The sequence below is a fragment of the Sphaerodactylus townsendi genome, linkage group LG14 (genome assembly GCF_021028975.2).
Source record: "Sphaerodactylus townsendi isolate TG3544 linkage group LG14, MPM_Stown_v2.3, whole genome shotgun sequence".
Taxonomy (NCBI): Eukaryota; Metazoa; Chordata; class Lepidosauria; order Squamata; family Sphaerodactylidae; genus Sphaerodactylus; species Sphaerodactylus townsendi.
Window position 1 is genome coordinate 40,301,200 of NC_059438.1, and position 26,115 is coordinate 40,327,314.

The 26,115-nt window shown below is 49.1% G+C and overlaps 1 protein-coding gene across 1 annotated transcript in view; it reads left to right on the top strand.

The window, feature by feature from the left end:
* Positions 1 to 26,115, top strand: part of CFAP61 (cilia and flagella associated protein 61) — a 172,523-nt gene that overhangs the window by 97,356 nt on the left and 49,052 nt on the right. Inside the window, exons 22-23 of the mRNA XM_048515371.1 lie at positions 15,493 to 15,785; positions 19,248 to 19,575. Coding sequence (XP_048371328.1) covers positions 15,493 to 15,785; positions 19,248 to 19,575 — 621 coding nt within the window. The remainder of the gene's footprint in view (positions 1 to 15,492; positions 15,786 to 19,247; positions 19,576 to 26,115) is intronic.

The window sequence follows — 26,115 nt, forward strand, 5'->3', positions numbered from 1 at the left end:
TTTTAATTCAGGGTTCCTTTCGCGACTACGTTGATTAACCCAGCGTTGGGGATCCCAGGTGGCGCCCTCAGCTTTGAATACTGCGTCGGAGGCGGGTCATTTACGCCGGGATGCTCTGCTACTGGCGTCCCAATAAGGTAAGCTCCAGCCATTTCCGCCGACCAATTCCTTTGAGCTGCCGCCGACACTGGGATTGTGCCTTTACTGGCGGAGGACCAGGTCATCTAGCCGCCAACTGTCCGAAGAAACAAAACCAACCGCTTCCAGCCACGCCGCACTCTCCATCTGCCAAGCTACCACGCGAAATCACGCCTCCCGGACGGGTTCTCTTCTAAGCGGTCATCGAAGGCTACCCAGAGGAGGGGGGAAGCAGCTGTTTGCTCTTTCTCTTCGAAGCCCCCATGGATATGGGTCCGGAATTCTGACGCTGTGAGTGAAGGCAGCGCCCCATTACTCGTCCAAGCTGCTTGGCCAACCCCGCTTAAACATACCTCGCATTATAGCCTCAGCCCTTGTGGGATTCTGGCTGCTCCCATTGCTTGGCATCGCGCCCTGTGGCAGAGGAGCTAGGTCTCGACCACAATTCCCTGGCTAAGCCTTCCATACCATTCACCCAAATGGACGGGCAGCTCCTCTCGGGAACGTTAAGGACCGCCCAAAGTTCAAAACAACACAACCGGGTTCTCCTCCGCTATACCGCACTCATTGGGAGAAAATTAGTTTTATTTTGGCGCCCAGTGGCCAAACATTCCATAGTTTTGGGCATGCCATGGTTATTGTTACACGCAACCAAAGTTCATTTGGAAAGAACGGATCTTAGAATTCACTGACCCTCCCTGCGGTGAACACACATGAATTGGGGAAAACTCAACTTCTCCTGACACACACCCTCCCCTGGCTTTATCAGCCATTGTTCCCGATTCTATTCGGCATCCCAATCGGGCGCATTCAAGATCTGTAGCCAGAGTTTTTTCAGGGAGTAAGAATGCGCCATCAGTTGCCCCACCCCATAGAGACACTGGACTGCAAAATCGCTATACAGCCAGGGGCTAACTGCCCAAAGCTAGTAGAATTCTACCGCATGAGTCCCAATGAGGAGAAGGAACTTTCGTGTTTCTTTTGGACAAGAAGAACCTCGCCAAGGGTTCATATCGGGCGGGCTACCAAACACAATACACGCCACCCCGCTTTTGTTTGTAAAAGAAAGATGGGTCTTCACGGCTTTTGCACAGATTATCGGAGGTCTTCAATGCAGTCTCCCTGTCCAATAAATATCTCCTTTGCCTTTGATCAAGGACCTTTTAGATGCACTTTCGGGCAAAGGGCGATCTTTACTAAAATTAGGACCTGAGAGAAGCTTATTACAGCGGTCAGAATTCGCTGAAGGCTGGCGGAAACACTTTGATCATGCTTAACAACAAAGTTTGGACAGTTTGGAATACCTCTAATAATGCCATTCAAGTTATGGGCCCCCCGCTTTTATATGGCCCCTCAATAACGAAAAGTTCTCCATGATTTATTGTACAAGGGAGTTGTGGCAGTATACTTAGATGACGCTTTTAATTTTATTCTGACAAACCATGGAGGAGCATGAAGCTATATGCCCGGGAAGTATTGGAAACGCTTTGCTCAACAACCTCTCTTTGCCAAACTCCTCCAAATGGCTGTTTCCACCAGACCTCCATTGACTATTTGGGTTACCGGATCTCGCCTCGAGGGGCTTTTTTAAAAAATGGATCCCAAGCTAAAATTCGACGCCGTCCTCCAATGGCTCTGCTCCCCACCAACCGCAGAAGAACTCCAATCTTTTCTGGGGTTTTGCTAATTTCTATCGCGGACTTTATAACCCCAATCCGCTGAGCTGACTCTCCCTCTCTCACAGACCTCCTTACGCGACTTAAAGGTAAAGATCCACTGTCCGCCAAGCCCGGGCCCCTTTCCTGGTCTGAAGAATGTCAAACAGCCTTTCAGCTCTTTAAAGTCTGCTTTCTTTACCACCGTAACCTATCCTAAAGCACCCTGACCCAGATCTCCCGCTTGTGGTTCACGTGGATGCCTCGGACAAAGCCGCTTTGGGGCAGCAGCCCTGTTGCAGAAAAAAATAAAGCATGGTAGGCTGGTCTGCCGGTGGTGCTTATTTATCAAAGAAATTCTCCTCGTGCTGATTTCAACTGACTGTGGGGGGATAAAGAGATTGCAGCCATCAAAGTAAAGCATCTTTCCACTTGGCGCCATACTGGCTGGAGGGGGGGGGCTAAACACCCCTTTCAGGTTTGGTATCTCGGATCACAAAACCTGGTCAGCTTCTTTCCACCCCCCTCAAGATGTCCGCAAACAACTCCATGCGGCCGACATTTCTTTTCTCAAGCTTCTTCATAGTCCATTCTTTTCCCGCTGAAAAATAATAAACTGGCTGACGCTGCCACGGGTCATTCGTGATGGGAGTGGAGCTGCCCTTCACGAGACATTCCACGCACTTGTACTTCCTCCCTCCCAGTTAGGACTGGCTGTCATCCCGATCTTCAACGCCCACCTCCTTCAACCGCCCATTCCTAGTCTCTTCGCTCTCCCTTTCCGCGGTGAACTCGAGGAGGCGGGTTGCACTCCAGCCTCCAGCGGAGGGAAAGTGGACTCCCACCGCGCTTTGGAGAATGGGGTTTGGCGGAGGGGGGGGAGTGTTGGCACGCCCCTCCCAAGCGAGTTGTGTTCTTTGAAGCCCGCCAACGATGCTCCGGGCCTCGGCTGGACATTTTGGCTTTTCTGAAAAATCTCTGCATTTGGCCCGGCCACAGCCCTGGTGGAAGCGCACGCGCAAGGACATTGAGGCGCACTTATAGTAAAAGGCTGCTCTGTTTGCAGAAGCCAAAACCATTCTGCCAGGGGAAAGCCCCCATGGGCTGTTGGAAACCCTCTCCGGTGGCCTTCCTCCCCGCCTCCTGGGAAGTCATCTCCATGGATTTTATTACAGATTCTTGCCAGAAAGTCAGCGGCAACACCTGGGTCTTGTGGGGGTGGTGGTGGACTTCGGTTTTCTAAACAAGCCCATTTTTATTCCACATGTGCTTCCCATCCCCTCCTCGGCCCTCAAGTTAGCATCGCTAAACTATTCAACATAGTTTACCGCCTACACTCCTACCAAGTATAGGTGGCTCTCCGACCGCTGCGCCCCCAATTCGCTTCCCCAGTTCTGGCGTTTTGGGTTGTTGGGGTCGGGCGGTCAGCCGCCCCTACCAATTGCGCTCGCTTCAAAGTGACGATCGTGAGTCGGCGAGAACCTTAACAGTAACCCCTTGTAGAGTGCCAGTATTTACGCTTGTTACACCAACTCACCACCAAGTTAATAACAATTGCGCGTAGCTCATTCCTCGGCTTATGTGAGTACGCCTTACTAGTAACAATGCGGTTCATAGCAGTACCAAGAAAAACCCCTTTGAAATTATTGTGTCTGGTCGCCGTTCTCGGCCAAGCGTACCGCGAATGCTACCCGCGACAGCTTTTGGATCCTCCAGGAGTTTCAACAATGGATTTCATCCCTAGTCGAGGGATGGAAATCGTCCAGACCGCATTTACAACAGGCTAAGGACTCCAAAAGCCTGCAAGCGGATAAGCACCGCTGGATTTTCCTCATGCGGTGGGCTTTGGGTGTATTTGTCTTACCAAAAAATCTCAGACGTTGCATAAATTTTCTCCAAACTAGGTAAAAGATTCGCGGACCTTTTCAGATTACTAAAGTGATTAATGATGTCACTGCCCCGACATTGATTTTGCTCTAACTCTCTTTAGTAACATTCATCCTGTCTTCCATTCCAGTTTACTTCCGCGAGGCTCCCTCGCTCGATGCCTGGCACGACCTCCGGCCGGAGAGACTTCTGACCGACTATTATTGATGGCCACAAAGCACTACTTAAATTGACGCTTCTATCCTGGACTTCTCGCTTTAATCGCAAACGCTTGCAATATTTTAGTCTCTTGCGGGATATTCCTCTGGGTATAATCAATGGGTTTATTCCGGAAAATATTGACGCTTCCTACCCTTATTTTCCTGCTTTCCAATCCGCTTTCCGTGATAAACCTGGGGGAGGGTCTTTTAAGGCTGAGCGCAGAGTGTAAAGGTTTCCAATGGTGTTGATGGTAAGAGCGCAGTCACTTAACCTTGGAAAGTACATCTCCCACAGCCCAGCGATGGGCCATTTTCATCGGGCGGAGACTTTATCTCTGCTGCTGGTGAGATGAAGTTCTCCGCTCCCATGGCGGAAGCCGGGAGGGGATGGGATGAATAGAGTTATGAACCTGTGCTTCTGGGCGGAAGTGTCATTCCCAAGCCTACCGCGCGGTACTTCTTGAGCTTTCTAAGATGTCTGAATAAACGGTCTTTTTTCACCAAAGAGCCTTTTATTTCTGCTTCTATGGAATTCCTTACAGGTGGTTTGCCATGGCCTACTTCTGGGCAGCAACCTGGACTTCCTTTGTGGTCTCCTCTCTAAGTACCAACCAGGGCTGACCGTGTTTAGCTTCTGAGATCTGACAAAGATTGGACTAGTCCAGTGGTGGCAAACCTAAGGCACGCGCGCCAGAGGTGGCACTCAGAGCCCTTTTTGTGGACACACGCGCTGTCGCCCCAGTTTGGGCACTTGGCAGTGACGTAGCGCCAAGGGGACGAGGGGTGTGCAACTGAGGGGCATGGTGAGGGCGTTCCAGGGGTGTGGTGTGGTTATTTCGGGGCATTCCAGGGATATTCCAGGGCAGGGCGGGGGCAGATGGGGGCTTGGCAGGGGTGCAAGGTGCACGTATGCCTCGGATACAGTTTCCCCTTGCTCCACCCCGGCACTCGGTCTCTAAAAGGTTTGCCATCACTGGGCTAGTCTGAGCAAAAACATTAGATTAAGGGAAATAAGGCTCTCTCTGTGACCTCAGGAAATCAAGTTTTCAGTTTATTATAAGTATTGCTATGTGGCCTACGACTACAAAATCAGATACATCAATCCGACAGATGCCTCGTAATTCTCAAATAAACTTTTTACTGCATGAAAATGTATCTGCGAGAAATGTAATATTAGCCTGAGAAGTAACAGGGACCATAAATAAAGCCCATTATCGTGGATTTATCATTTAATATTAGACACTCACGTCCCGCCGCCGAGCGTCCTCATTCATTTCCTCCAATTTGGAGTATAAAACTTTCATGACCTCAGTCTGACCTGAATTCTTAGCCCGGCAGAAATTACATTAAGCAGAAAGCACATCAGAGGGAATGGGGCGGCTGCGCCACATGACTCCTGCATCGTCATTTCAAAGCCGGCGCATTCCTACGAGCATGTTTTTTAAAAGGGCAGTAAGTGGCATTAAAGTAAATAGAACAATAATTGATCTGTTTGAGGCCGTTAAAGTAGTTTTGCTCTTCCCATCCACCTGCTTCTTAGCTCTATGATAACTAATGGGTTACCATAGGCTGGAATTGATTATATTGCCCAGTTCTGTTTTGGAATTGTAATACCAAAGGAAAAATACTGGACTTTGGTGTGCATCGGGGTCAGCGATGAAGGGAGGGGGAACTGCACAGAGGTGGGATCCAGCAGGTTCTCACAGGTTCCCGAGAGTAGGTGACTAATTATTTGCGTGTGCCGAGAGGGGGTTACTAATTGGTGATTTTGCCACGTGGTGTTTGCCTTAGTTACGCCCCTCCTCTCAGCAGTAGCGCATAGAACTTGAAGCAGTCTAGCAGGAGGTGCACCGGCATGCGTGGCAGCCTGCGCCTGCGTGCATCCGTTTCCCGCCCAAGGACCGGCGCAGCAGCTGCGTCCTTGCCACAGCCCTGCCCAGGAATGCCCCGCCCCCATTGTGCCCCGCCCAGCCCCATTGGCGCTACGCCAATTTGAATCCCACCACCATGGGAACCTGTTACTAAAAATTTTGGATCCCACCACTGGAACTGCACCCAGGGCATGAGCTTCACCGCGTGCCTCCTCCCACCTCACCCCACCCCAACACGCCCCACCCCACCCCCAACACGTGACGGCAGTGGCGGCGCCTGGGACAAGCCGCCCCGGATGTCCCCACTGCAGCGACACGTCTGATCGTGGTCGGCTTCTGGCAACAGAACAGCCTGATCATCCCAGTTTGGGCCAAGTTCATCAGCCCCTGGGAGCTCATCAGGGTCAGCTGTGGTTAGTGCTTTGATGGGAGACCACCAAAGAAGACTAGGGTGCTAGGGTTGCTCTGCAGAGGCAGGCAATGGCAAACCACCTGTGCTCATCTCATGCCTGGAATGCCCCCTGGAAGAGGCTGTCATGAGTCAGCAGAAACTTGATGGCACGTCCTTCTCCTGCTCACAGGTGGGCATTTCCGCTGGAGTGGGGATTTCTGTTCTGCCGTCTCTCCCTCAGCAGACTCCCACTTTTCCCCCTATGGTATTCATGACCATCACCCCCAAGAACAAGGACCGCAGTGGGATAGGGAAGCAGAAAAGGCTACACGCATTGTGCTCTGCCCTGGATCCTGTACAGCACCACCTTCCAAACCTACTTGATTTTGTTACAGAGAAGAAGAAGAAGAAGAAGAAGAAGAAGAAGAAGAAGAAGAAGAGGGGGAGGGGGAGGGGGGGGAGGAGGAGGAGGAGGAGGAGGAGGAGGAGTTTGGATTTATATCCCCCCTTTCTCTCCTGCAGGAGACTCAAAGGTCCCCCCCACAACAAACACCCTGTGAGGTGGGTGGGGCTGAGAGAGCTCCAAAAAGCTGTGACTAGCCCAAGGTCACCCAGCTGGCATGTGTGGGAGTACAGGGGCTAATCTGAATTTCCCAGATAAGCCGCCACAGCTCAGGCGGCAAAGCTAGGAATCAAACCCGGTTCCTCCAGATTAGATACACGAGCTCTTAACCTCCTACGCAACTGCTGGATCCTCCTACGCTCTTAACCTCCTACGCCACTTAACATTAACTGAGCTGATCTTGTATGGACGCCAACATAGCTGCATCAGGAAATTTGATTCATTTACAGCACTGTCCCATACAGAGGTGTAACTGGTGAAAATGGAGCCTGGGGCGGACTCCAAAATTTCCGCCCCCCAAATGGGCCCCCATGCCACCCTCGCGAGCCATGCCCCAAATACCTCCTGGGCCCAGGGAGCTGCCTTCCTTCCTCCCAGGCTGGAGAGGCTGCTTCCTGCTCCCAGGCTCAGTGTCGTAGTCACATGGAGGGGAATTTTGCGCCCCCCGCATGACTAATTGGCATGCGCCTGGGGCACATGTCCCCACATGTCCCCGTGGTAGGTATGCCACTGGTCTCATGCCTGTAAGCCTCCTGCATGACATGATAGCTTTCTAAGATGTGTGGCAGATGAAATTTGTGGTCCTCTTCTGTTTCATAGTGTGCATGCGACGTCTTTCTCCCTGTCTGGGACACTATTTGCTGAGACTGAATTTTAATGATACTGCTGGATCTCTCAGCAGTTTTCAACACAGTCCTTTAATATTATTAAAGTGCCCAGAGCTGGGAGTCAAGATTAGGGGCAAAGGGTTCAGTGCTTTCTTAGCTCCCCACGTTCATAAGGCTGTGATTGATCCATCTACTTCATAGGATTTATCCTGTGGGTCTACAGCAGGGGTCTGCAACCTGTGGCTCTCCAGATGTCCATGGACTACAATTCCCATCAGCCTTTGCCACCATGGCCAATTGGCCAATTGGCCATGGTAGGTGTACAACAGGTACTGTCACAAATATTACACCCATGCGTACTCCAACCTAGTGAGTTGGAGTACGCATGGGTGTAATATTTGTGACAGTACCAATTGGCCATGGTGGCAGGGGCTGATGGGAATTGAAGTCCATGAACATCTGGAGAGCCACAGGTTGCAGACCCCTGGTCTACAGTGTTCTGTATTGTCATCCCTTTTTTTGAATATCCATATGAAATCTTTAAATTGGATTGTCCATAGCTTTTTGAGTTTGGTGTCACCAGTTGCGTGATGACTCCCAAGCTGGATGGCCTCTGGAAGTGGCTGTCCTGAAGCAGTATTTGTATGCTGGAGGGGACCAAGTGAATTTGGGGGAAGAACAAGCTGGAATTGAATCCAGACAAGGTAGAGATAAGAACATAAGAACAAGCCAGCTGGATCAGACCAGAGTCCATCTAGTCCAGCTCTCTGCTACTCGCAGTGGCCCACCAGGTGCCTTTGGGAGCTCACATGCAGGAAGTGAAAGCAATGGCCTTCTGCGGCTGTTGCTCCCGAGCACCTGGACTGTTAAGGCATTTGCAATCAGAGATCAAAGAGGATCAAGATTGGTAGCCATAAATTGACTTCTCCTCCATAAATCTGTCCAAGCCCCTTTTAAAGCTATCCAGGTTAGTGGCCATCACCACCTCCTGGCAGCATATTCCAAACACCAATCACATGTTGCGTGAAGAAGTGTTTCCTTTTATTAGTCCTAATTCTTCCTCCCAGCATTTTCAATGAATGCCCCCTAGTTCTAGTATTGTGAGAAAGAGAGAAAAATTTCTCTCTGTCAACATTTTCTACCCCATGCATAATTTTATAGACTTCAATCATATCCCCCCTCAGACGTCTCCTCTCCAAACTAAAGAGCCCCAAACACTGCAGCCTCCCCTCATAAGGAAGGTGCTCCAGTCCCTCAATCATCCTTGTTGCCATTGTGTAGATGAAGTTGGTTGCCAAGGTTGACGTCATTTTGGGTGCTATTACACCTCCTAACTTTGTTGGGGCTAATTATCTTAGCCTCAGTCTTGGGGCAGTGGTGGACTCTGCTGTTTTACTTGAGAACAGGTGGATGCTGGGGCAAAAGATTCCATCTGGCAGATCAGATGGTTTCCTTCAGCCAACTTGGCTTCTATGATCAGTGCTACAGAGATCTCGAGACTAGGCTACGTTCTCTCTGTGCAAGGGCAAGCCGTTTTATCTATCTATCTATCTATCTATCTATCTATCTATCTATCTATCTATCTATCTATCTATCTATCTATCTATCTATCTATCTATCTATCTATCTATCTATCTATCTATCTATCTATCTATCTATCATATTTATATACTGCCCTCCCCCAAAGGCTCAGGGCGGTGTCCATCAGTCATAAAACAATTTAAAACATATCATAACATACATAAAATACTAAAACTTGCAGATGGCTTCAACCCCTCCCTCCCCCCTCTGTGTACCCACGGGAGGCCAGATGTTCTTTAGGACGAAGTTGACATCATCCCGGCTGTCCAAATGCCTGGTGGAACGGGTCCGTTTTACAGGCCCTGCGGAAACTCTGTAAGTCCTGCAGGGCCCTGATCTCACCCGGAAGCCTGTTCCACCAGGTAGGGGCCAGAGCCGTAAAAGCCCTGGCCCTTGTAGAGGCCAGCCGGATCGCCTTGGGGCCAGGGATCACCAGTAGGTCCGCCTCCGACGAGCAGAGGGGCCTAGAAGGGCGGTATAGGGAGAGACAGGCAGGGCCTCAGATAAGCAGGGCCAAGGCCGCGAATGGTTTTACTCATATTACACGAATTTTAAGATATTTGCATTGGTTTCCCATTGGTTTCTGAATTCAATTCAAAGTGCTTGTCCTCGAAGCCCTTTATAAACAAGAAAGCACAGACTTGCAGGAGAACTTCTTTGTCATAGCTCCTCCACTCAAGTTCTGCTTTGTATGGCCTCCAGTCAGTGGCGTAACTAGGCAAACTGGAGCCCTGGGCAAAACCTGAGTTTGCTCCCCCCCCCCCCGCCAAGGCGTGTGCCTGGTGCAACGCGCCCCCTCCCCGCCCCCTTGTAGCTATGCCCAGTGGCGTATCTAGGCAAACTGGAGTTTGGCGCCCCCCCACCACATGGGCAGCCGCCCTCCCCCACTGTGACCAAGCAATTATTTTTCCCCCAGGTCGTTTCAAAGTCACCATCACATTATAGAACATGCCCCAACTCACAAATCTGAATACAGCAATAGGCCATGCCACACAGCAGAAATATTTTTTTGAAAACATTTTCAAAATGCTTTCAAAATGTTTTGTTACTGCTATGAAAACATTTTATGGTGTTGTATCCAGTCCCCCCAATTGGGGGGAAACAGCATCACTTTCAATGTTATTTAAACTGGGAACCCCAGATTCTCCCTTTAAGGTGGATTTAAAAGGAGAATCTGGGCTCCCTAGTTTAAACAAGTAATGCTGGAATCCACCCCAAACAGCATCATTTTCAATGGTGTTTAAACTAGGGAGCCCAGATTCTCCCTTTAAATCCAACTTAAAGGGATAATCTGGCGTTCCCAGTTTAAACAACATTGAAAGTGATGTTATTTTGAGGTTGATTCTCCCCCACCCTGAAACAGCATCACTTTCAATATTTAAACTGGGGACCTCAGATTCTCCCTTTAAATCCATGCCAAAGGTGAGGGATTTAAAAGGAAAATCTGGGGAAATTTGGGGGGTGCCTACTGTCAGGGTGCAATTGTTAAGCTAGCAGCACCAAACTTTCAGTGTATCTTTAGGAGACTCTCCTAATGATACCACCCAGGTTTGGTGAAGTTTGGTTCAGGGGGTCCAAAGTTATGGACCCTCAAAAGTGTAGCCCCCATTTTCTGTTAGCTCCCATTGGAAACAATGGGTGATGGGGCACCCCCTTTGGGAGTCCATAGCTTTGGACTCCATGAACTAAACCTCACCAAACCTGGCAGGTATCATCAGGAGAGTCTCCCGAAACATCCCTGCAATTTTGGTGCTGCTAGCCTAAAAACTGCGCCCTCTGCAGGCCAAAAACCGAAAAACACTGAAAATACAAAACATCCCACGAACGAACCTGCAGTTTTTGCGCCCCCCACAATGGGGCGCCCTGGACAACTGCCCACTTTGCCCAATGGGAGGAATGCCTCTGCCTCCAGTACAGGTCATGCACTTAACAGGTACACTCGGGTCTTTTCTGTGATGACCTGGTGGAACAGCCTTCCTGAAACACAGGTAAGACATCTGCTTTGTTCAGGAAACTATGCCAGGTATAATTGGTTAGGAATGGTTTTCAGTGACGGTTCTAATTGTAGGTACCATCTGTATGAGGAGTTAATAGTGACATTGTAACAGTCCTCTATTTATTAGAATTTAATGTTATTTGTAACAGTTCTCTCTTTATTAGAATTTAATGGTGATCATCTGTTTATATTTTAATTTATTTTGTAATCTGCCTTAGATTTATTTGGGGAAAATGGTAGGAGAGAAACGTTTTTAATCAATCAATGAATTTAACGGCAATTTTGCTCTTTTGAATTTATTCCGCAGTCATTTTGTAATTTCATGTTAATCAGTTTCGTTCCTGAAATTGTCCTGCGGTATCTGCATTACTATTACTTTTCCCTTGGATCTAGCAGTCAACTGTGCTAGTAGGGAAATACTGTTACTATAGAGACGCCATTTCACGAAAAGCTCTTTAACTTATTTGCCAGAGGGCAATTTTTTGCCCTCAACCGCTGTGATAGCAATTCCATCAATAATGACAGTCTACATTCATCAGCCTGGGAGATTCCAGCATCCACTTGACCTAAAGCCCAAGAATGAGCTCTCGCAGTCCTCTGTGAGGACAATAAATGGGAAATCCTCACTGGAGAAAGCAAAGAGCACGTCCTGAAGCCAAGTACAGTTAAGAGCCAGAATCAGGAAACTTTTCTTCAGGCAGAATTTTGACATTCTCTGGCCCTCCCTCAGAACATGTACACAGCAGAACTTTGGAGACGTTCCCTCGGAACTCATCTTGTCTCTTTTTCTACCTCTGCTGCCTGCTACTTATTTCCCCCGCTGAGAAGCAGGAGTCAAGCTAGCTGAGCTCAGTCCCTTTGGGTACCCTTTATATGTTTTTAAATTTATTATTTTTTGTTTACAATATGGATTTTGAAGAAGAAGAAGGAGGAGGAGGAGGAGGAGGAGGAGGAGGAGGAGTTTGGATTTATATCCCCCCCTTTCTCTCCTGCAGGAGACTCAAACGGGCTGACAATCTCCTTGCCCTTCCCCCCTCACAACAAACACCCTGTGAGGTGGGTGGGGCTGAGAGAGCTCTGAAAAGCTGTGACTAGCCCAAGGTGTGGGAGTGTACAGGCTAATCTGAACTCCCCAGATAAGCCTCCACAGCTCAGGTGGCAGAGCTGGGAATCAAACCCGGTTCCTCCAGATTATATACACGAGCTCTTAACCTCCTACACCACTGGTGCTCCTCCTATTTTGGTTATAAATTGATTGTATTTGTATATATCAGGGGTCTGCAACCTGAGGCTCTCCAGATATTCATGGACTACAAATCCCATCAGCACCTGCCAGCATGGCCAATTCTTCCAATTGGCCATGCTGGCAGGGGCTGATGGGATTTGTAGTCCATGAACATCTGGAGAGCCGCAGGTTGCAGACCCCTGGCATATACTGTTTGGTTTTTGGTAGATTATCCCATTTCGTTCTAACAAGTTGTGTTTCTTGGTACCATTCAGTTTAATGATCCTTGAAGTTTCATTACGAGGTCGGCATTGAGTCTAGATTTCCGGCTAGCTTATTCTTGTATGGATGGCTGGTTTGTTACATACTTGTAAACTTGTGTCCATTTCCATTTAAGTTTGTAATGAAATATATAAGTGAAAAATATTTTTTACGAGCATCTGTCAGGCCACCGCCCCGCCCCCCAACTGCAGCCCAGCTGGGCCAGAGCAGGAGGCTGGCGGGGACTCAAGCACCACTCCCCACCCAAGCTGATCTCCCGGCCCCCCGGCGGCGCATAGGGAGCTAGGCAGCTGTAAGTGGGGCCGGGCGGGGGGGGGGGGGCACGTGATCAAATGAGTGGCACCCGGGGATATGTGACACCGCCTGTCCCTCTGGCAGATATGCCACTGGCGAGCAGGGTAGTCTGAAGATCTATCTGTCCAGCGAACTGTTGATAAACCAGACAGCCCCAAACAACAACAACCATAAAAACCTGGCAGGCAACCCCACATGGCGATGAAAAAGAAGGCAGTGAGAGGCAAAACGGCAGATCAGCCCGGATAGAGACATTTCAGGGGAGGTAAACACCAAATGGAAACAAAACGGGGAGCCCCCGTTTGACGCAAAGATTGCTTCTCAGCTGCACAGTAAGTGGCCTGTGCGTCAGGGGCCTGAGATGAAGTGTAATTCTCAGAAGTAATTCCCATGTTATTCAATGGGACTTACTTGCAGGAAAGTATTCTTAGGATTACAGCCTGCAGGTATCCACATGTTAGTCAGAGACAAGCCTGGGTTGGTTTCATTCATTCATTCATTCATTCATTCATTCATTCATTCATTCATTCATTCATTCATTCATTCATTCATTCATTCATTCATTCATTCATTTATTAAATTTGATATACTGCCCCATCCCCGAAGGGCTCTGGGCGGTGTACAGCATAAAACCACATAAAATCATCAAAAACATCCATAATTATAATAAAAACAGCAGTTATTATATCCTAAGATGGCGTCCCGCCTGAACCTAATCCTCCTAGGAGGAGGAGGGAGAGGTAGTGGGTCCTGATGGTATTAAGGACCCATGAATCCCAATAATGGGTCCCACTGATATTGAGGACCCCTAAACGGTGGGGGGGGGCCCACTCTGGAATTGCTTTCATGTTGATATTCTTCCACGCTTGGGCAGTGAATGTCCTTGCAGTAAACGGAAGCATCTGTAGGACATTATGTGCAATTTGCTCACTTGACTCAGGCAGCTCCCAGGTTCCTCCTCTCCCTTTAAGCCAGAGAAAATAGATATCTGGTTTTCTCTGGCTCAGAAGAGAATCTGAAAAGGGGTCATAGCTAAGCTCCACTTTCCTAATGGCACGAGACATTCTTCCTGCAGCACGCCCACACCCTTTAGCCCAGTGGTTCTCAACCTGGGGGTCGGAACCCCTTTGGGGGTTGAATGACCCTTTCACAGGGGTTGCCTAAGACTCTCTGCATCAGTGATCTCCATCTGTAAAGTGGATAAATGTTAGGGTTGGGGGTCACCACAACATGAGGAACTGTATTAAAGGGTCGCGGCATTACGAAGGTTGAGAACCACTAGCCCTTTAAAGGGCTTTCCCCTTTTTCTACTGAGCAGGGCCAGAGCCAGGGGAAACTGTGGCCAGACAAGCATGCGCCCTGCCCCCTTGCCATGCCCCCGTCCACCCCTGCCACGCCCTGGAATGCCACCCCACGCCCCCTCACCAGCGCGCGCCCAGTGCGTCGTGCACCCCCTGCTCCTTTGGTGCTGCACCACTGCTACTAAGCCATCCTGTAGCTATGCAGCATGGCCCAGTTGAGAAACGGACAGTGAGAAGGAAGGAGGTCTTGCCAGAAATTCCCAGGTGTCTCCACTTTCATGCAGGTGCAACAGAGAAAATAAGGAGCAGATGATGAAGCAACAGCCGCACTGGACACAACCGTCCCTGCCTGCCCCGTCATGCTGGGCCCCACTGCCATTACAGGGGTACATTTTCATGCCTCCATGTAGATGGAGTCTCAGCGTACCTACTTGGCAAGGAGAGACAGCCAATTCTCTTCCCTTGACAGCCCAATCATTTAATCTGCCTGACATGCATCTGTCCCATTTATACGTTACCTTTTTGATGTACACCAAAAAATAATAATTAAACACTGTGAAAAGCTTTACTTCATCCGTTGTATGTGTTTTTGGGGTTCTCGCAGAGGATCCTAAGTTCCTAGTTGTCATCCCTGTTATTTTTTTGGATTTCTTTGTATCTTGTGGGAGGGAAATAAAAGAATCATAGCGGGAGGAGAGAGAAGAAAACAGACAGGTTTGTTGTGGGTCTTCCAGGCTATGTGGCCGTGTTTGAGCTCCTGACAGTTTCCCCACATCTATAGCTGGAATAGAACCAGAATCATAGAAAAAGGCATATCACGGTAAGATGCGTTTCTCTCCAAAAAAACAAGGAACACATCTTATTGCAATATGCCTATAAAGGTGCCAGCCGTAGATGCAGGTTAAAACTACCTGACGGTTGCCACAGAGCCCAGAAAAGCCACGACAGCCAGTTGATTCAGGTGGTGAAAACCTTCGACAACGCATCGGACACACGTTTCTTCTTGCTTTTCAAATCACGAGAGAAAATCTCTGCAAGTTCTTGTAGCTACGTTACTCTTTCCCTCCTTCCCTTTTCCTCCGCCTCTTCTGCAGGTTCTTTTATTTGTCTTTGAAAGTGCTCCTGCCAAACAAAAGGGATGGGGGCGGCTCATGGGTGGGAAAGGGGGGGACGTGATAAAAGAGTTTGTTCTGGAGGTTCTCAATCCAAAGGGTTTCAAATTCTGGGGGCATAATAAATGTCCTACTTCTGTGTTAAGTGCTTGCTACTTTCCGAGATGTATTCTGCGGATTCTTCACTCAATTTATCTTAGCGACCGTTGCTAGGTAACATTGTTTGCTTCATAGCATCGGAGGGTCGCAGATCAGTTCAGTATTATTATCTTCCAAGTTACACTAATAAGGTTTTTATGTGTTCTAAATTATTCTTTCCCTCTCCCCAGGGAATGTTATTGTTTATGGGAATACCATCGACGTTTTCACCACCATAGAAGCCCTCGTGTCGTTAGGAGTTAGCGGCAGCCAAATACACCTTGTGCAACCACCACGGCAATCGAATGTTACTGCTATTAATGACAACGCCATAGAAAAAGCTGTTGACAAAGCGCTGTCCAAAGTCGGCGTATCTGTGCATCTCGACTCTCTGCTGGCTCAGTGGAATGAGGGCAGCCACCCAGATCCCATTGTGCAGGCCTCTTTCACGACTAAAACAAAGGCATTCAGGCTGCAGTGCTCTGTAAGTGTACATCTTCGCTGTGTTAAATCTGCCCGCTGCTCACATAGAGATCGGTGCAGAATGATAGGATCACAGTGCTGAAAGAAGTACAGGATGCGCAGTGGCGGAGCTACAAGGGGGCCGGGAGGGGGATGCGTGTTGCACTGGGCAGGCGCCTGGGGGGATGCGAAAATTGCCCCCTGGTGCCACCCCACCAGCCTGGCCTGTTTTCTGCTGGCAGAAAGCTGTTTTCTGCCGACTGGAAAAGGTAAGTGGGGGGCCACGGGGGGGGGGCACAGAGTACACCCCAGGCTCACTCCTACTCAGCTATGCCTCTGAGGATGCAGTCTGGTGGGATGTTCTTCTGCGCACACCTCACTGAAAAGACTTAGAACTGTTCAGGAACATTTCCCGTTGGACTGTGCTCAGGATAGTCAATTGCATTTTCTCCACCGCATTTGGAAGATGTTTGTCCTTTGGTTGGACTTGCTGTTTAAAACACAAGCCGAAAATGTTGGACGTTTCCTTAACAGATTAAGTTTTTCAATGCTTTAATTAATGATGTTGCCAAAAGCCACAAGATAGTTTCTTTCTGCAGTCCAGAGAATTCACAATCTCCCTTTTGAAAGTCCATGTTCCTCTGGGGTCATTTCTGATCTGTCTGCCTCAAGAGGAGGAAAATCCTCACCAATAAATGGCTAAGCTATGGAATGTCGCAACAACAAACCCTCCACCAATCAGGGATCAGGACTCACAAAGTGGGCGACTTTCCATCCCCTCCACCGATCACCTTCCCCTGACCCAAGAGCAAGCCTGACTCTGCCAGCCCCCCTAATGCTCTGCCAGTCTTCCACATCCTCCCAGAACCCACAGCAGCTCATCCCAGCTGGCAGAGCAATGGTGCCGCTTCTCTGCCAGCCCAGAGCAGTGGGGGTTACTTCTCTGCCAGCCCAGCAAAGCCCTCCTGGCTTCCCCTCCAACCCCAACAGGCCACCCTGGCTGGTGGAGCAGCAGTGTCTTGGTGCCCACTACTCCACAGGCCTGGCAAAGCCCACCCCCCAGCCCAAGCATCCCTACTCCGCCTTCCCCCATTACAAGCCTCACCTTGCTACCCTCCCCACCACAAACCACAGACTCAGGAGCAGGAAGGTTGGAAGCATCACACTGGGAGCGGGGGGTGCACTATGGGCCCAGTAAAGCCCATTGCATGGGGAAATCCTTCCTCCCCCACCCTTTGCTAGGAGGACCCATTGCATCTCCCCCACAATGGGCCTTGGTGCTAGTTTATATATAACTAGCAGGGCCCGGCCACACGTTGCTGTGGCATTTGTCCTTCTCATCACAGTCCGCAACCCACACAGATGTCCATGCAGGTCCAATGATCCGCAGCATAACCTTTTGGGGTGGTCAAATGGAATCCCTCTTTCCCTTTTCAATGCACATCGTTATATGGTGGTGTCTTGTTTTTTTAGTATAAGGTAACCCTTTCCATTCCACAACGGAACTGTCCAGAGTGCGAATCCCGCTGTCCATGAGGCTGGTTGACACGCACAGTCCTGGTTTGGGTGTGAGGCAGAACTGGGGCAAGGAGGCTATCCCAGTCAGGCAGCAGAGGCAGGGGTGGTGAGGCACTCCAGATCGTGAGGGCCAGCTCCCTGGGTTCTTAAAGGGCCATGTGCAAAAGAAACTGAGCCAGTAGTGTTGGTTCGCCCCCACCCCGCAGATTTTCTTAGAAGAAAAAGGCAAACTCCAGCTCGCTTTTAGTAAAAGAGAGCTGTGGTGAATATGGGTGAGGAAGTGGGTAAGTGGTGGTTGGATGTGAAGGAGGGCAGAGTGAGGTATGTGAGGATGAGCTGGATGTGTGTTGTGTGGTAGCAGTGGGTGAGGCATAGAGAGTTAAAGTTACCTGCGTGTGAGGGGGGACCCCACCTGACATCTCACACGGCAAAGTGTGTATGTGTTTCACTTCCACTCATATTACCTACCAGTATTGCCTGTTTACTGTTTTCACTGCTCATCTCTGCCCATCTGCACGAACATCCTAAGCCCTCAGGCCACAGACAGACAGGCTGCACGAACATTCTAAGGGTGACAGTTAAACAGAGGCAGCTTCATGGCCTGGTGTGCCAGGAAAAAGACGTTTTACCTGGCTCAGGTATGGACTTTCGGCGATTTGAAGGTCTGATTACCTGCCCAGAACAGGGAGGGACGTCATGTGAAAATTTGGGGGCGAACCGTCCAGCCGTTTCGGCATTAGGGCGTGACTAACAAAGTCACTGTTAGCTTTTTATATATATATAGATAAATCATGACTGTGAAATGGGCTTCCTGACAAGATGAGAGACATCTTCAGGAGGCCCTGCGAGGCCTGCCCGTTTAACAGAACTTTTAACAGGGCTTGTACGGCAGGGATCTTTTACGGGAAGGAGGGAGGAGAGATTTGGGATTGGCTATTTTATTGCTTGTAAACTATTGTTGTCAGCTTCCATGTCCCATAAAGAAAGACAGGATATAAATATTTTAATGGATAAATAATCGAAGCAGTCATGTCTTTGTAGCTATTAGGGACTGACCTGGCTAGCCCCTGGCTAGCCTGATTGTTTCAGATCTCAGAAGCTAAGAAGGGTTGGCCCTGGTTAATATTTGGATGGGAGACCTCCAAGGAATACCAGGGGCATGACGTGGGAACAAGTGGAGGCAAACCATCTCCTAATGCAGTGTTTCCCAACCTTTTCGAGGTCAGGGTACCCTTGACCTCACTCTTCATATCTCACGGTACCCCTGCCGCCACCCTCCACCATCCCCTCCCATTGCCCCTGCTTGCCACACACCCCACTTTCCCCTCCCTGGGTGAAGGGAAGCACTGGGGGTGGGGGTGGCTGCTGACCTTGTGGCAGGCCCTGCCCCTGGGCCAGCTCCATGTCCTTGCTGGCGCCGGTGGGAGACACCACAAAAATGAGGGGGGGCAGTAGTGTTTCCACGGTACCCCTGGGACATGCTCACGGCACCCCAGGGTACCATGGAACCCTGGTTGAGAATGGCTGTCCTAATGTCTCTTTCCTTGAAAACCTTACGGCACACACACTCAAAAAAGGGCCTATTGGAGTTCTGTATTAGTATATTTTAGTATAATTTATTTTTGGAATACATGCTAGAACAGATTGTACGATTGTGCAAAATCAGCTTGTAGGCGGACAGAAGGATGGTTTTTTGGGGCTTTTTTTTGCCCCACTACAGAAGGGAGGCTAAAGATCGACTTCGGTTCCCTTCCAGTGGAGGGCTGATTCCAGAGCTTGTCCCCACAGCAACTGAGTTGGCCCCCTGGAACTGAGCTAAGTGGGCGGGATCATCTTGGTGCCTGTTTCGCTCCTTGATCGTGATTGGCGCTTGTGTTACAGCGGGAAACGGGAGCGTTCTTTTTTGTTTTTACAGTTTTTACAGTTTACAGTTACATGCGCTTTCTGCCTTTCTGTACCTTTCTAGGCCTTTTTTAACTTTACTCACAAAAGAGTGGATTATGACACCTTTAAGGCCGTGAATGACGCATGCCTTGTTTACGACGGGAAGCTTGTGATTGATACCAACTTCCACACCAACGACGTGGCCATCAGAGCTGCAGGTCCGCTGACCAAGTTCTCAAACATGTACTATGCCAACGAGTGGACGCACGCCAATTTCAACTCCAAGGAGGTCGGTTTCCAGCTTGCTGCCGCCATGCTGAATCTTTTTGATCCAACCCTGGAGCCAATTTTTGAACCCCCAGAAGACATGGATAGACTCATCCCTCTGTACAAGGGATGCAAAGTTCAAGGTGGGGCCCAAACTCTGCTTTTGCATCATCTTGTATAGTCTCTGTTCTGTCATATAGCATGACTTGACATGAAGTGAAAAAAATGTAACTGTTTATATTGGTGTAAAATACCAGTTTCAGGTTACTCCCAGTGATGTAGCTACAGATTTTTTATGGGGTGGGTTTGGGGTGGGGCCATGCCCCCACCCACCCCTGGAGGCGTGGCCATGCCTCCCCAAGCCCCACCACCACCCTCAATGCTTATAAAAGCAGCTCTCCAAGGACAAGGGTGGCAGACTCCCCTGCCCCCCCTCCCCGGCTGGGCTTTCAGCTGGCAGCTGGCAGTCCCTTCTGCCTTCCACTACGGGCAGAGGCGTAGCTAGGGAAAATGGATCCCGGTGCAAAATCTGAGTCCCCCCCCCCCCAATGGGTGGCCGCTGTGATGCTGGAATCCACCCCCAAACAGCATCACTTTCAATGGTGTTTAAACTAGGGAGCCCAGATTCTCCTTTTAAATCCACCTTAAGGGGAGAATCTGGGGTCCCCAGTTAAAACAACATTGAAAGTGATGCTGTTTTGGTGTGGATTCCTCCCCACCCTGAAACAGCAAAGGTGCAGCCCCCATCTCCTTAGCTCCCATTGAAAACAATGGGGAATAGGGGCTGCCTCTTTGGGGGTCTATAACTTTGGACCCCCTGATCCAAACCTCACCAAACTTGGGGGGTATCATCAGGACAGTCTCCTGATGATACTCTGAAATGTTGGTGCCGATATCACTAAAATGCGCCCCCTGCAGGCCGAAACATGAAAACACACACACACACACACCCATCCTCACCATTTCCTCTCACATCCAACATTCCATGCCATCAGAATAATAAGAATATTATTAGAAGATCGTGTTTCTGCCATTTCACAGAAGGTAGCTAAATTTTGTATATTGGTGCACAACAAGCGTAGTTCCTTATTAAAACAAAGAGCCGCACTGTGTGATGAGGACTGTAATAATGCCTGAAGCTAATGTTATTTATTAATAGATTTTATAATGGATTTTAATTTATATTATATTTTTGTATAAGTGGAGTGCTATGTATTCACATGTACTCTGATTTTAAACTATTGGCTGGCCAAAAGGCCGTAACAATAAATATCTATCTATCATGCCATCACCAGTGGGCTTATGACAGGCTTTTAAAGAATTAGTAGTGGATATATTGAGAAGAAGATGACGAGTTTGGATTTATATACCCCCCTTTCTCAAAGGGGCTTATAATCTCCTTTCCCTCCCCCCCCCGTGAGATGGGTGGGGCTGAGAGAGCTCCAAAGAACTGTGACTAGCCCAAGGCCACCCAGTTGCCATGTGTTGGAGTGCACAAGCTAATCTCGTTCACCAGATAAGCCTCCACACAGCTCAAGTGGCAGCGTGGGGAATCAAACCTGGTTCTCCAGATTGGAGTGCACCTGCTCTTAACCACTACACTATGCTAGTCTCATTACACATTGTGACAAATCCTAAAACTCAGGGTCAAAAGTGCCACCTAGATCATCTGGACCCCTCAACCCCATTAGAATGAGGTATTCCGTGCCATTCCACTTAGGACCCTCCTGACAGACCTAATCCTATCTGGACAAAGAACAATCTGATACAGACCAGACCGATTATCTGTCATGGAAGTTCAGAGGCATTATTAGGTGCTTGATGCAGGTGGGACTATATTGTATACGGTTCTGATTGGTGAAAGTAGAGATTGGGGTTTGCATAGGATTGGAGAAATCTGCTTGTCAGTCTTAGAAAGAAGGCTGACTTAGGTTCAGCACCATTTAGCATAAATATCTGGACATTTGGGATTTCCCCCTTGTCTTCAGCTTCCAGTCTCCAGTGGAAACTGGATCCACAGGAAGTCAGGTAGGGGTTAAGAAGAAGAAGAAGAGTTTGGATTTATATCCCCCCTTTCTCTCCTGCAGGAGACTCAAAGGGGCTGACAATCTCCTTGCCCTTCCCCCCTCACAACAAACACCCTGTGAGGTAGGTGGGGTTGAGAGAGCTCCGAGAAGCTGTGACTAGCCCAAGGTCACCCAGCTGGCATGTGTGGGAGTGTACAGGCTAATCTGAATTCCCCAGATAAGCCTCCACTCCTTTGACTTCTTGTTACCACAGGGAACTCTACATAGGCTCTGAGAAACCAGCTACAGTGAATATGTTTGGCACAGTTAGTGCAACTGTATTGGTTTTCACTTGAATATCTCTGTGCTGTTGTTGCTGTAGCTCAGGGGTGGCCAACCTATGGTGCTCCAGATGTTCATGGACTACAATACCCATCAGCCCCTGCCAGCATGGCTGATGGAAATTGTAGTCCATGAACATCTGGAGTACCATAGGTTGGCCACTCCTACTGTAGCTTTACCCTGTGTTTTGTTTTGCCATTTCCCACCCCCTTTTGAATCCACCCATGTGTTCTCTTTCTTTCTTTTTTCTCGTTTACAACAAACTTTTTCATAACAAAAAGTTTTGGCTTCGCTTAATACAATCTATTTCTCTGGGATATTTCTCTTGATCTTTTCCCCATGAGCTAGACTGCACAGGCACTATTGGGTTGGTTATAGCAGCAGTAGAACATTTTATTTCATTTATTGCATTGGCCATCACATCTGCAAACAAGTTAAAATCTACACTATATATGGGTTAAAACTAAGATTACAATTTAAAACAAAGATAACATTTTACCAAACCTCTGTATCCAGTAACGAAAGGATTACCAGGCCATTGGCAATCTGCTATTGCTGGTAGCGTGTTCAAAAAGTGCAGCTCTTTCAGATCCATATGGGTCAATATCGGACCAGTTAATTCTACGTTATTTTGTTACTGCTCCAGTACTGCAAAGTTTTTTCAAAGCTTTCTAAAAGTGATCTGGCTACAAGAGCAGAATGGTGACTGAGAGGATCCAGCACAGAAATTCCTCTGTATGTGGAACCTTCATTAACATTGCAAGTGCAGTGGTGGGATCCAAAAATTTTAGTAACAGGTTCCCTGGGCTGGTGGTGCAGGATGCCCAAACTGTGGCCGTAAAGCTTCTCAAGCGGGGCTGGGGCGAGGGGCACGGTGGGGGCGTGGCCGGGAATTCCGGGGGTGGGCATTCCTGGGCGGGGCTGTGGCAAGGACGCAGCCGCTGCGCCGGTCCTTGGGCGGGAAACGAATGCACGCAGGCGCAGGCTGCCACGCACGCCGGTGCACGTCCTGCTAGACTGCTTCAAGTTCTGTGCGCTACTGCTGAAGAGCGGAGGAGGGGCGTAACTCAGGCAAAAATCACGTGGCAAAATCACCAATTAGTAACCCCCTCTCGGCACACACAAATAATTAGTAACCTACTCTCGGGAACCTGTGAGAACCTGCTGGATCCCACCTCTGTGCCTCTGCTTTTGTGGTGGCAATGAGACCACCGTGGTGAATCACCCCTATGTGGAAACGATCTTTGAAACACAGTATTCCTAGAATCCCTTTCTGTGCTGAGCAGGCCACTGATTTTTCTCACATTAACGACCCGCACTGATGCCAAAGGCATGTTCAGAATGCAGTGGCGCCACACATAGCAAAACAGAATTGCTGCACCCACTAAATTATAGGATTCCCTCCTTTGTACTTCTTTTTTTTTTTCGAGATTATTCCGGTTCTTCATTTTTCATATTGCCCCACTTGTTCATACAACAATCTCCTATGCTCAAGATTCTCCCTGGTGGAAGGATGTGGAAAGAGAGCAGAGGCTGTAAGGAATTCCATAGAAGCAGAAATAAAAGGCTCTTTGGTGAAAAAAGACCGTTTATTCAGACATCTTAGAAAGCTCAAGTACACGCAGTGGCAGGAATGACACTTCCCGCCAGAAGCACAGGTTATAACTCTATTCATCCCATCCCCCTCCTGAGCTTCCATGGGGAACGGAGACCTCCATCTCCTGCGCATAGAGATAAAGTCTCCGCCCGATGAAGCTGGCTTCCATTCACTCGGGCGCTGTGGAATGTACCTCAAGGTTAGGCTGGCTGCTCTTACCATCAACACCATTGGAAACCTTTACACTCTGCCTCCCTTAAAGAAGACCCCTCCCTCCCAGGTTTATGCGGAAAAGCGGTGGAAAGCAGAAATAAAGAGGTGGTGGCCAATCATTTTTAGAATAAACTCATTGATTATGTACCTCCAGAGGAATATCCACCCAAGAGACTAAATATTGCAAAGCGCTTTGCAAATAAAGCGAGAGTCCAGGATGGCGATCAATTTCGTAAGATGCGGTGTGGCCATCAATAATAGTTGAAGGTGGGAGAGGGTCTCTCCGGTAGGTTAGGTACTGGGCATCGAAGCAGAGCCTCGACTTGAGTAAAATCTGGAATGGAAGACAGGTGATGAGATGTTACTAAGAGAGTTAAGGCAAATCCAATCTGGTGCAGTGACATCAATAATCACTTTAGTAATTCTGAAAAGGTCCCTTACACCGAATCTTTTGCCTAGTTTGGAAAATTTATGCACGCTCTCTGGAGATTTTTGGTAGACAAATACACCCAAGCCCCCACACGCAGAGGAAAATCCGAGCGGTGCTTATCCGCTTGCAGCTTTTGGGAGTCCTTAGCCTGTTGTGGCTAAGGCGAAAGTCTGGACCGATTTCCATCCCTCGGCTAGGATGGAAATCCATTGTTGAAACTCTGGAGGATCCAAAGCTGTGTAAGCGGTGTAGTTGCTTTGTAACGGCTTGAGAACGGCGACCAGGACACAATTTCAAAGGGAGTTTTCTTTCTGTACTGCTATGAACCGCATTGTTATAGGCAAATTCATCCGCAAAGCGGAATGAGCTCAGACTTCAATTGTCTTTGTGGTAAGCTGTGCGTTAAATTCGCTCGCGTAAATACTGCTCTAGGGTTCTGTTGCGTTCTCTCCGACTCACCGTCACTTTGAACGTAGATGGAATGGAAATACGGCGACCGCCGGGGCGTGCCCCCAACAACCCTAAAACGCCTTCCAGAACTTGGAAATGAATTGGGGGCCGCTGGTCGGAGACCACCTTTAACGGGGGCGAGGAGTGCGAGACGGTAAACACTTATGTTGAATGAACAAGCCGTGTTAACTTAGGAGCGGAGGGATGGAAGCACATGGAATAAAATGGGCCATTGAAGTTAGAAATAAGTCCAATGCCCACCCACAAGACCGTGTTGCCATGACTTTTCGGGCAAATCTGTAATAAAAAATCCATGGAGATGACTTCCCAAGGGCTGGAGGCCACGGGAGAGGTTTCAACAGCCCATGAGGCTTTCCCAGAATACGTTTTGGCTTCTGCACAAACAGAGCAACCTTTAATATACGCCTCAATGCGTCCTTTAGCATTCGCGGCGCCACCAGAACAGCCGGCGGGCCAAATGCAGAGTTTTCAAGAAAGCCAAAATGTCCAGCCGAGCGGGCATCGTGGCAGAGCTTCAAAGAACCTGCTTACGTGATGGGGAAGGCACGTACCAACAATCCCCCCGCCGCCAAACTCCATTCTCCAAACGCCAATTGGGAGTCACTTTCATCCGCTGGAGGCTCGGTGGCAGCCCTCGCCTCCTCGAAGTTCCCCACAAGCGGGAAAGGAGAGACGAGGCGCTAGGAATGGGCGGTGAAGGAGGAGTGGGACGTTTGAGATCGGTGACAGCCAGTCCCAACTGGGAGTGGGGAGAGAACAGTCGCGTGGAATGCTGTCCCGTAAGGCAGCTCCACCAATTCCCTCCTCGATGGTAGGATGCCACAGCGCGTCAGCATGAAGTTTATTGGTTTTCCCGGGGAAAAATGGACTGTGAAAGAGAGAACGAGAAAAGAAATCGCCCAACGGAGTTGTTTTGCGGACATCTTGAGGGGGGGTGGAAAGAGCCGCCAGGTTTTGGTGTGATCCGACCAAACCTCGAAAGGGGTGTTTAGCCCCCTCCAGCCAGTGGCGCCAAGTGGAGAGTGCTACTTTGATGGCTGCAGTCTCTTTACATCCCCACCACAGTCCAGTTGAGTTCAGCGCCGGAGAATTTCTTTGATAAATAAGCTACAACGGAACCAGCCTTACCATCTTTATTATTTTTCTGCAACAGGGCTGTCCCCAAAGCCGCTTTGTCCGGAGGCATCCACGTGAATCCAACAAACGGGAGATCTGGGGTCAGGGTGCTTTTAGGATAGGTTCGGTGGTAAAGCAGCACTTTAAGAGCTGAAAGGCTGTTTGACATTCTTCTTTCAGGACGCAGAAGAAGTAAGGGGGGGCCCCGGGCTTGGCCCCGGACAGTGGATCTTTACCCTTAGTGCGTAAGAGGTCTGTGGCAATAGCGAGGAGGAGAGTCAGCTCAGCTGAGTTGGGGTATAAAGTCACGATAGAAATGTTAGCAAAACCCAGAAAAGATTGGAGTTCTTTGCTTTGGTTTGGTGGGGCAGGCCAGTTGGAGTGATCAGCGTCAATTTTAGCAGGATCCATTTTTAAGCCTTCTGGCGAGATCCGATAACCCAAATAACAGTCAATGGAGAGTCTCTGGTGGAAACAGCATTTGGAGAGCTTTGGCAAAGAGAGAGTT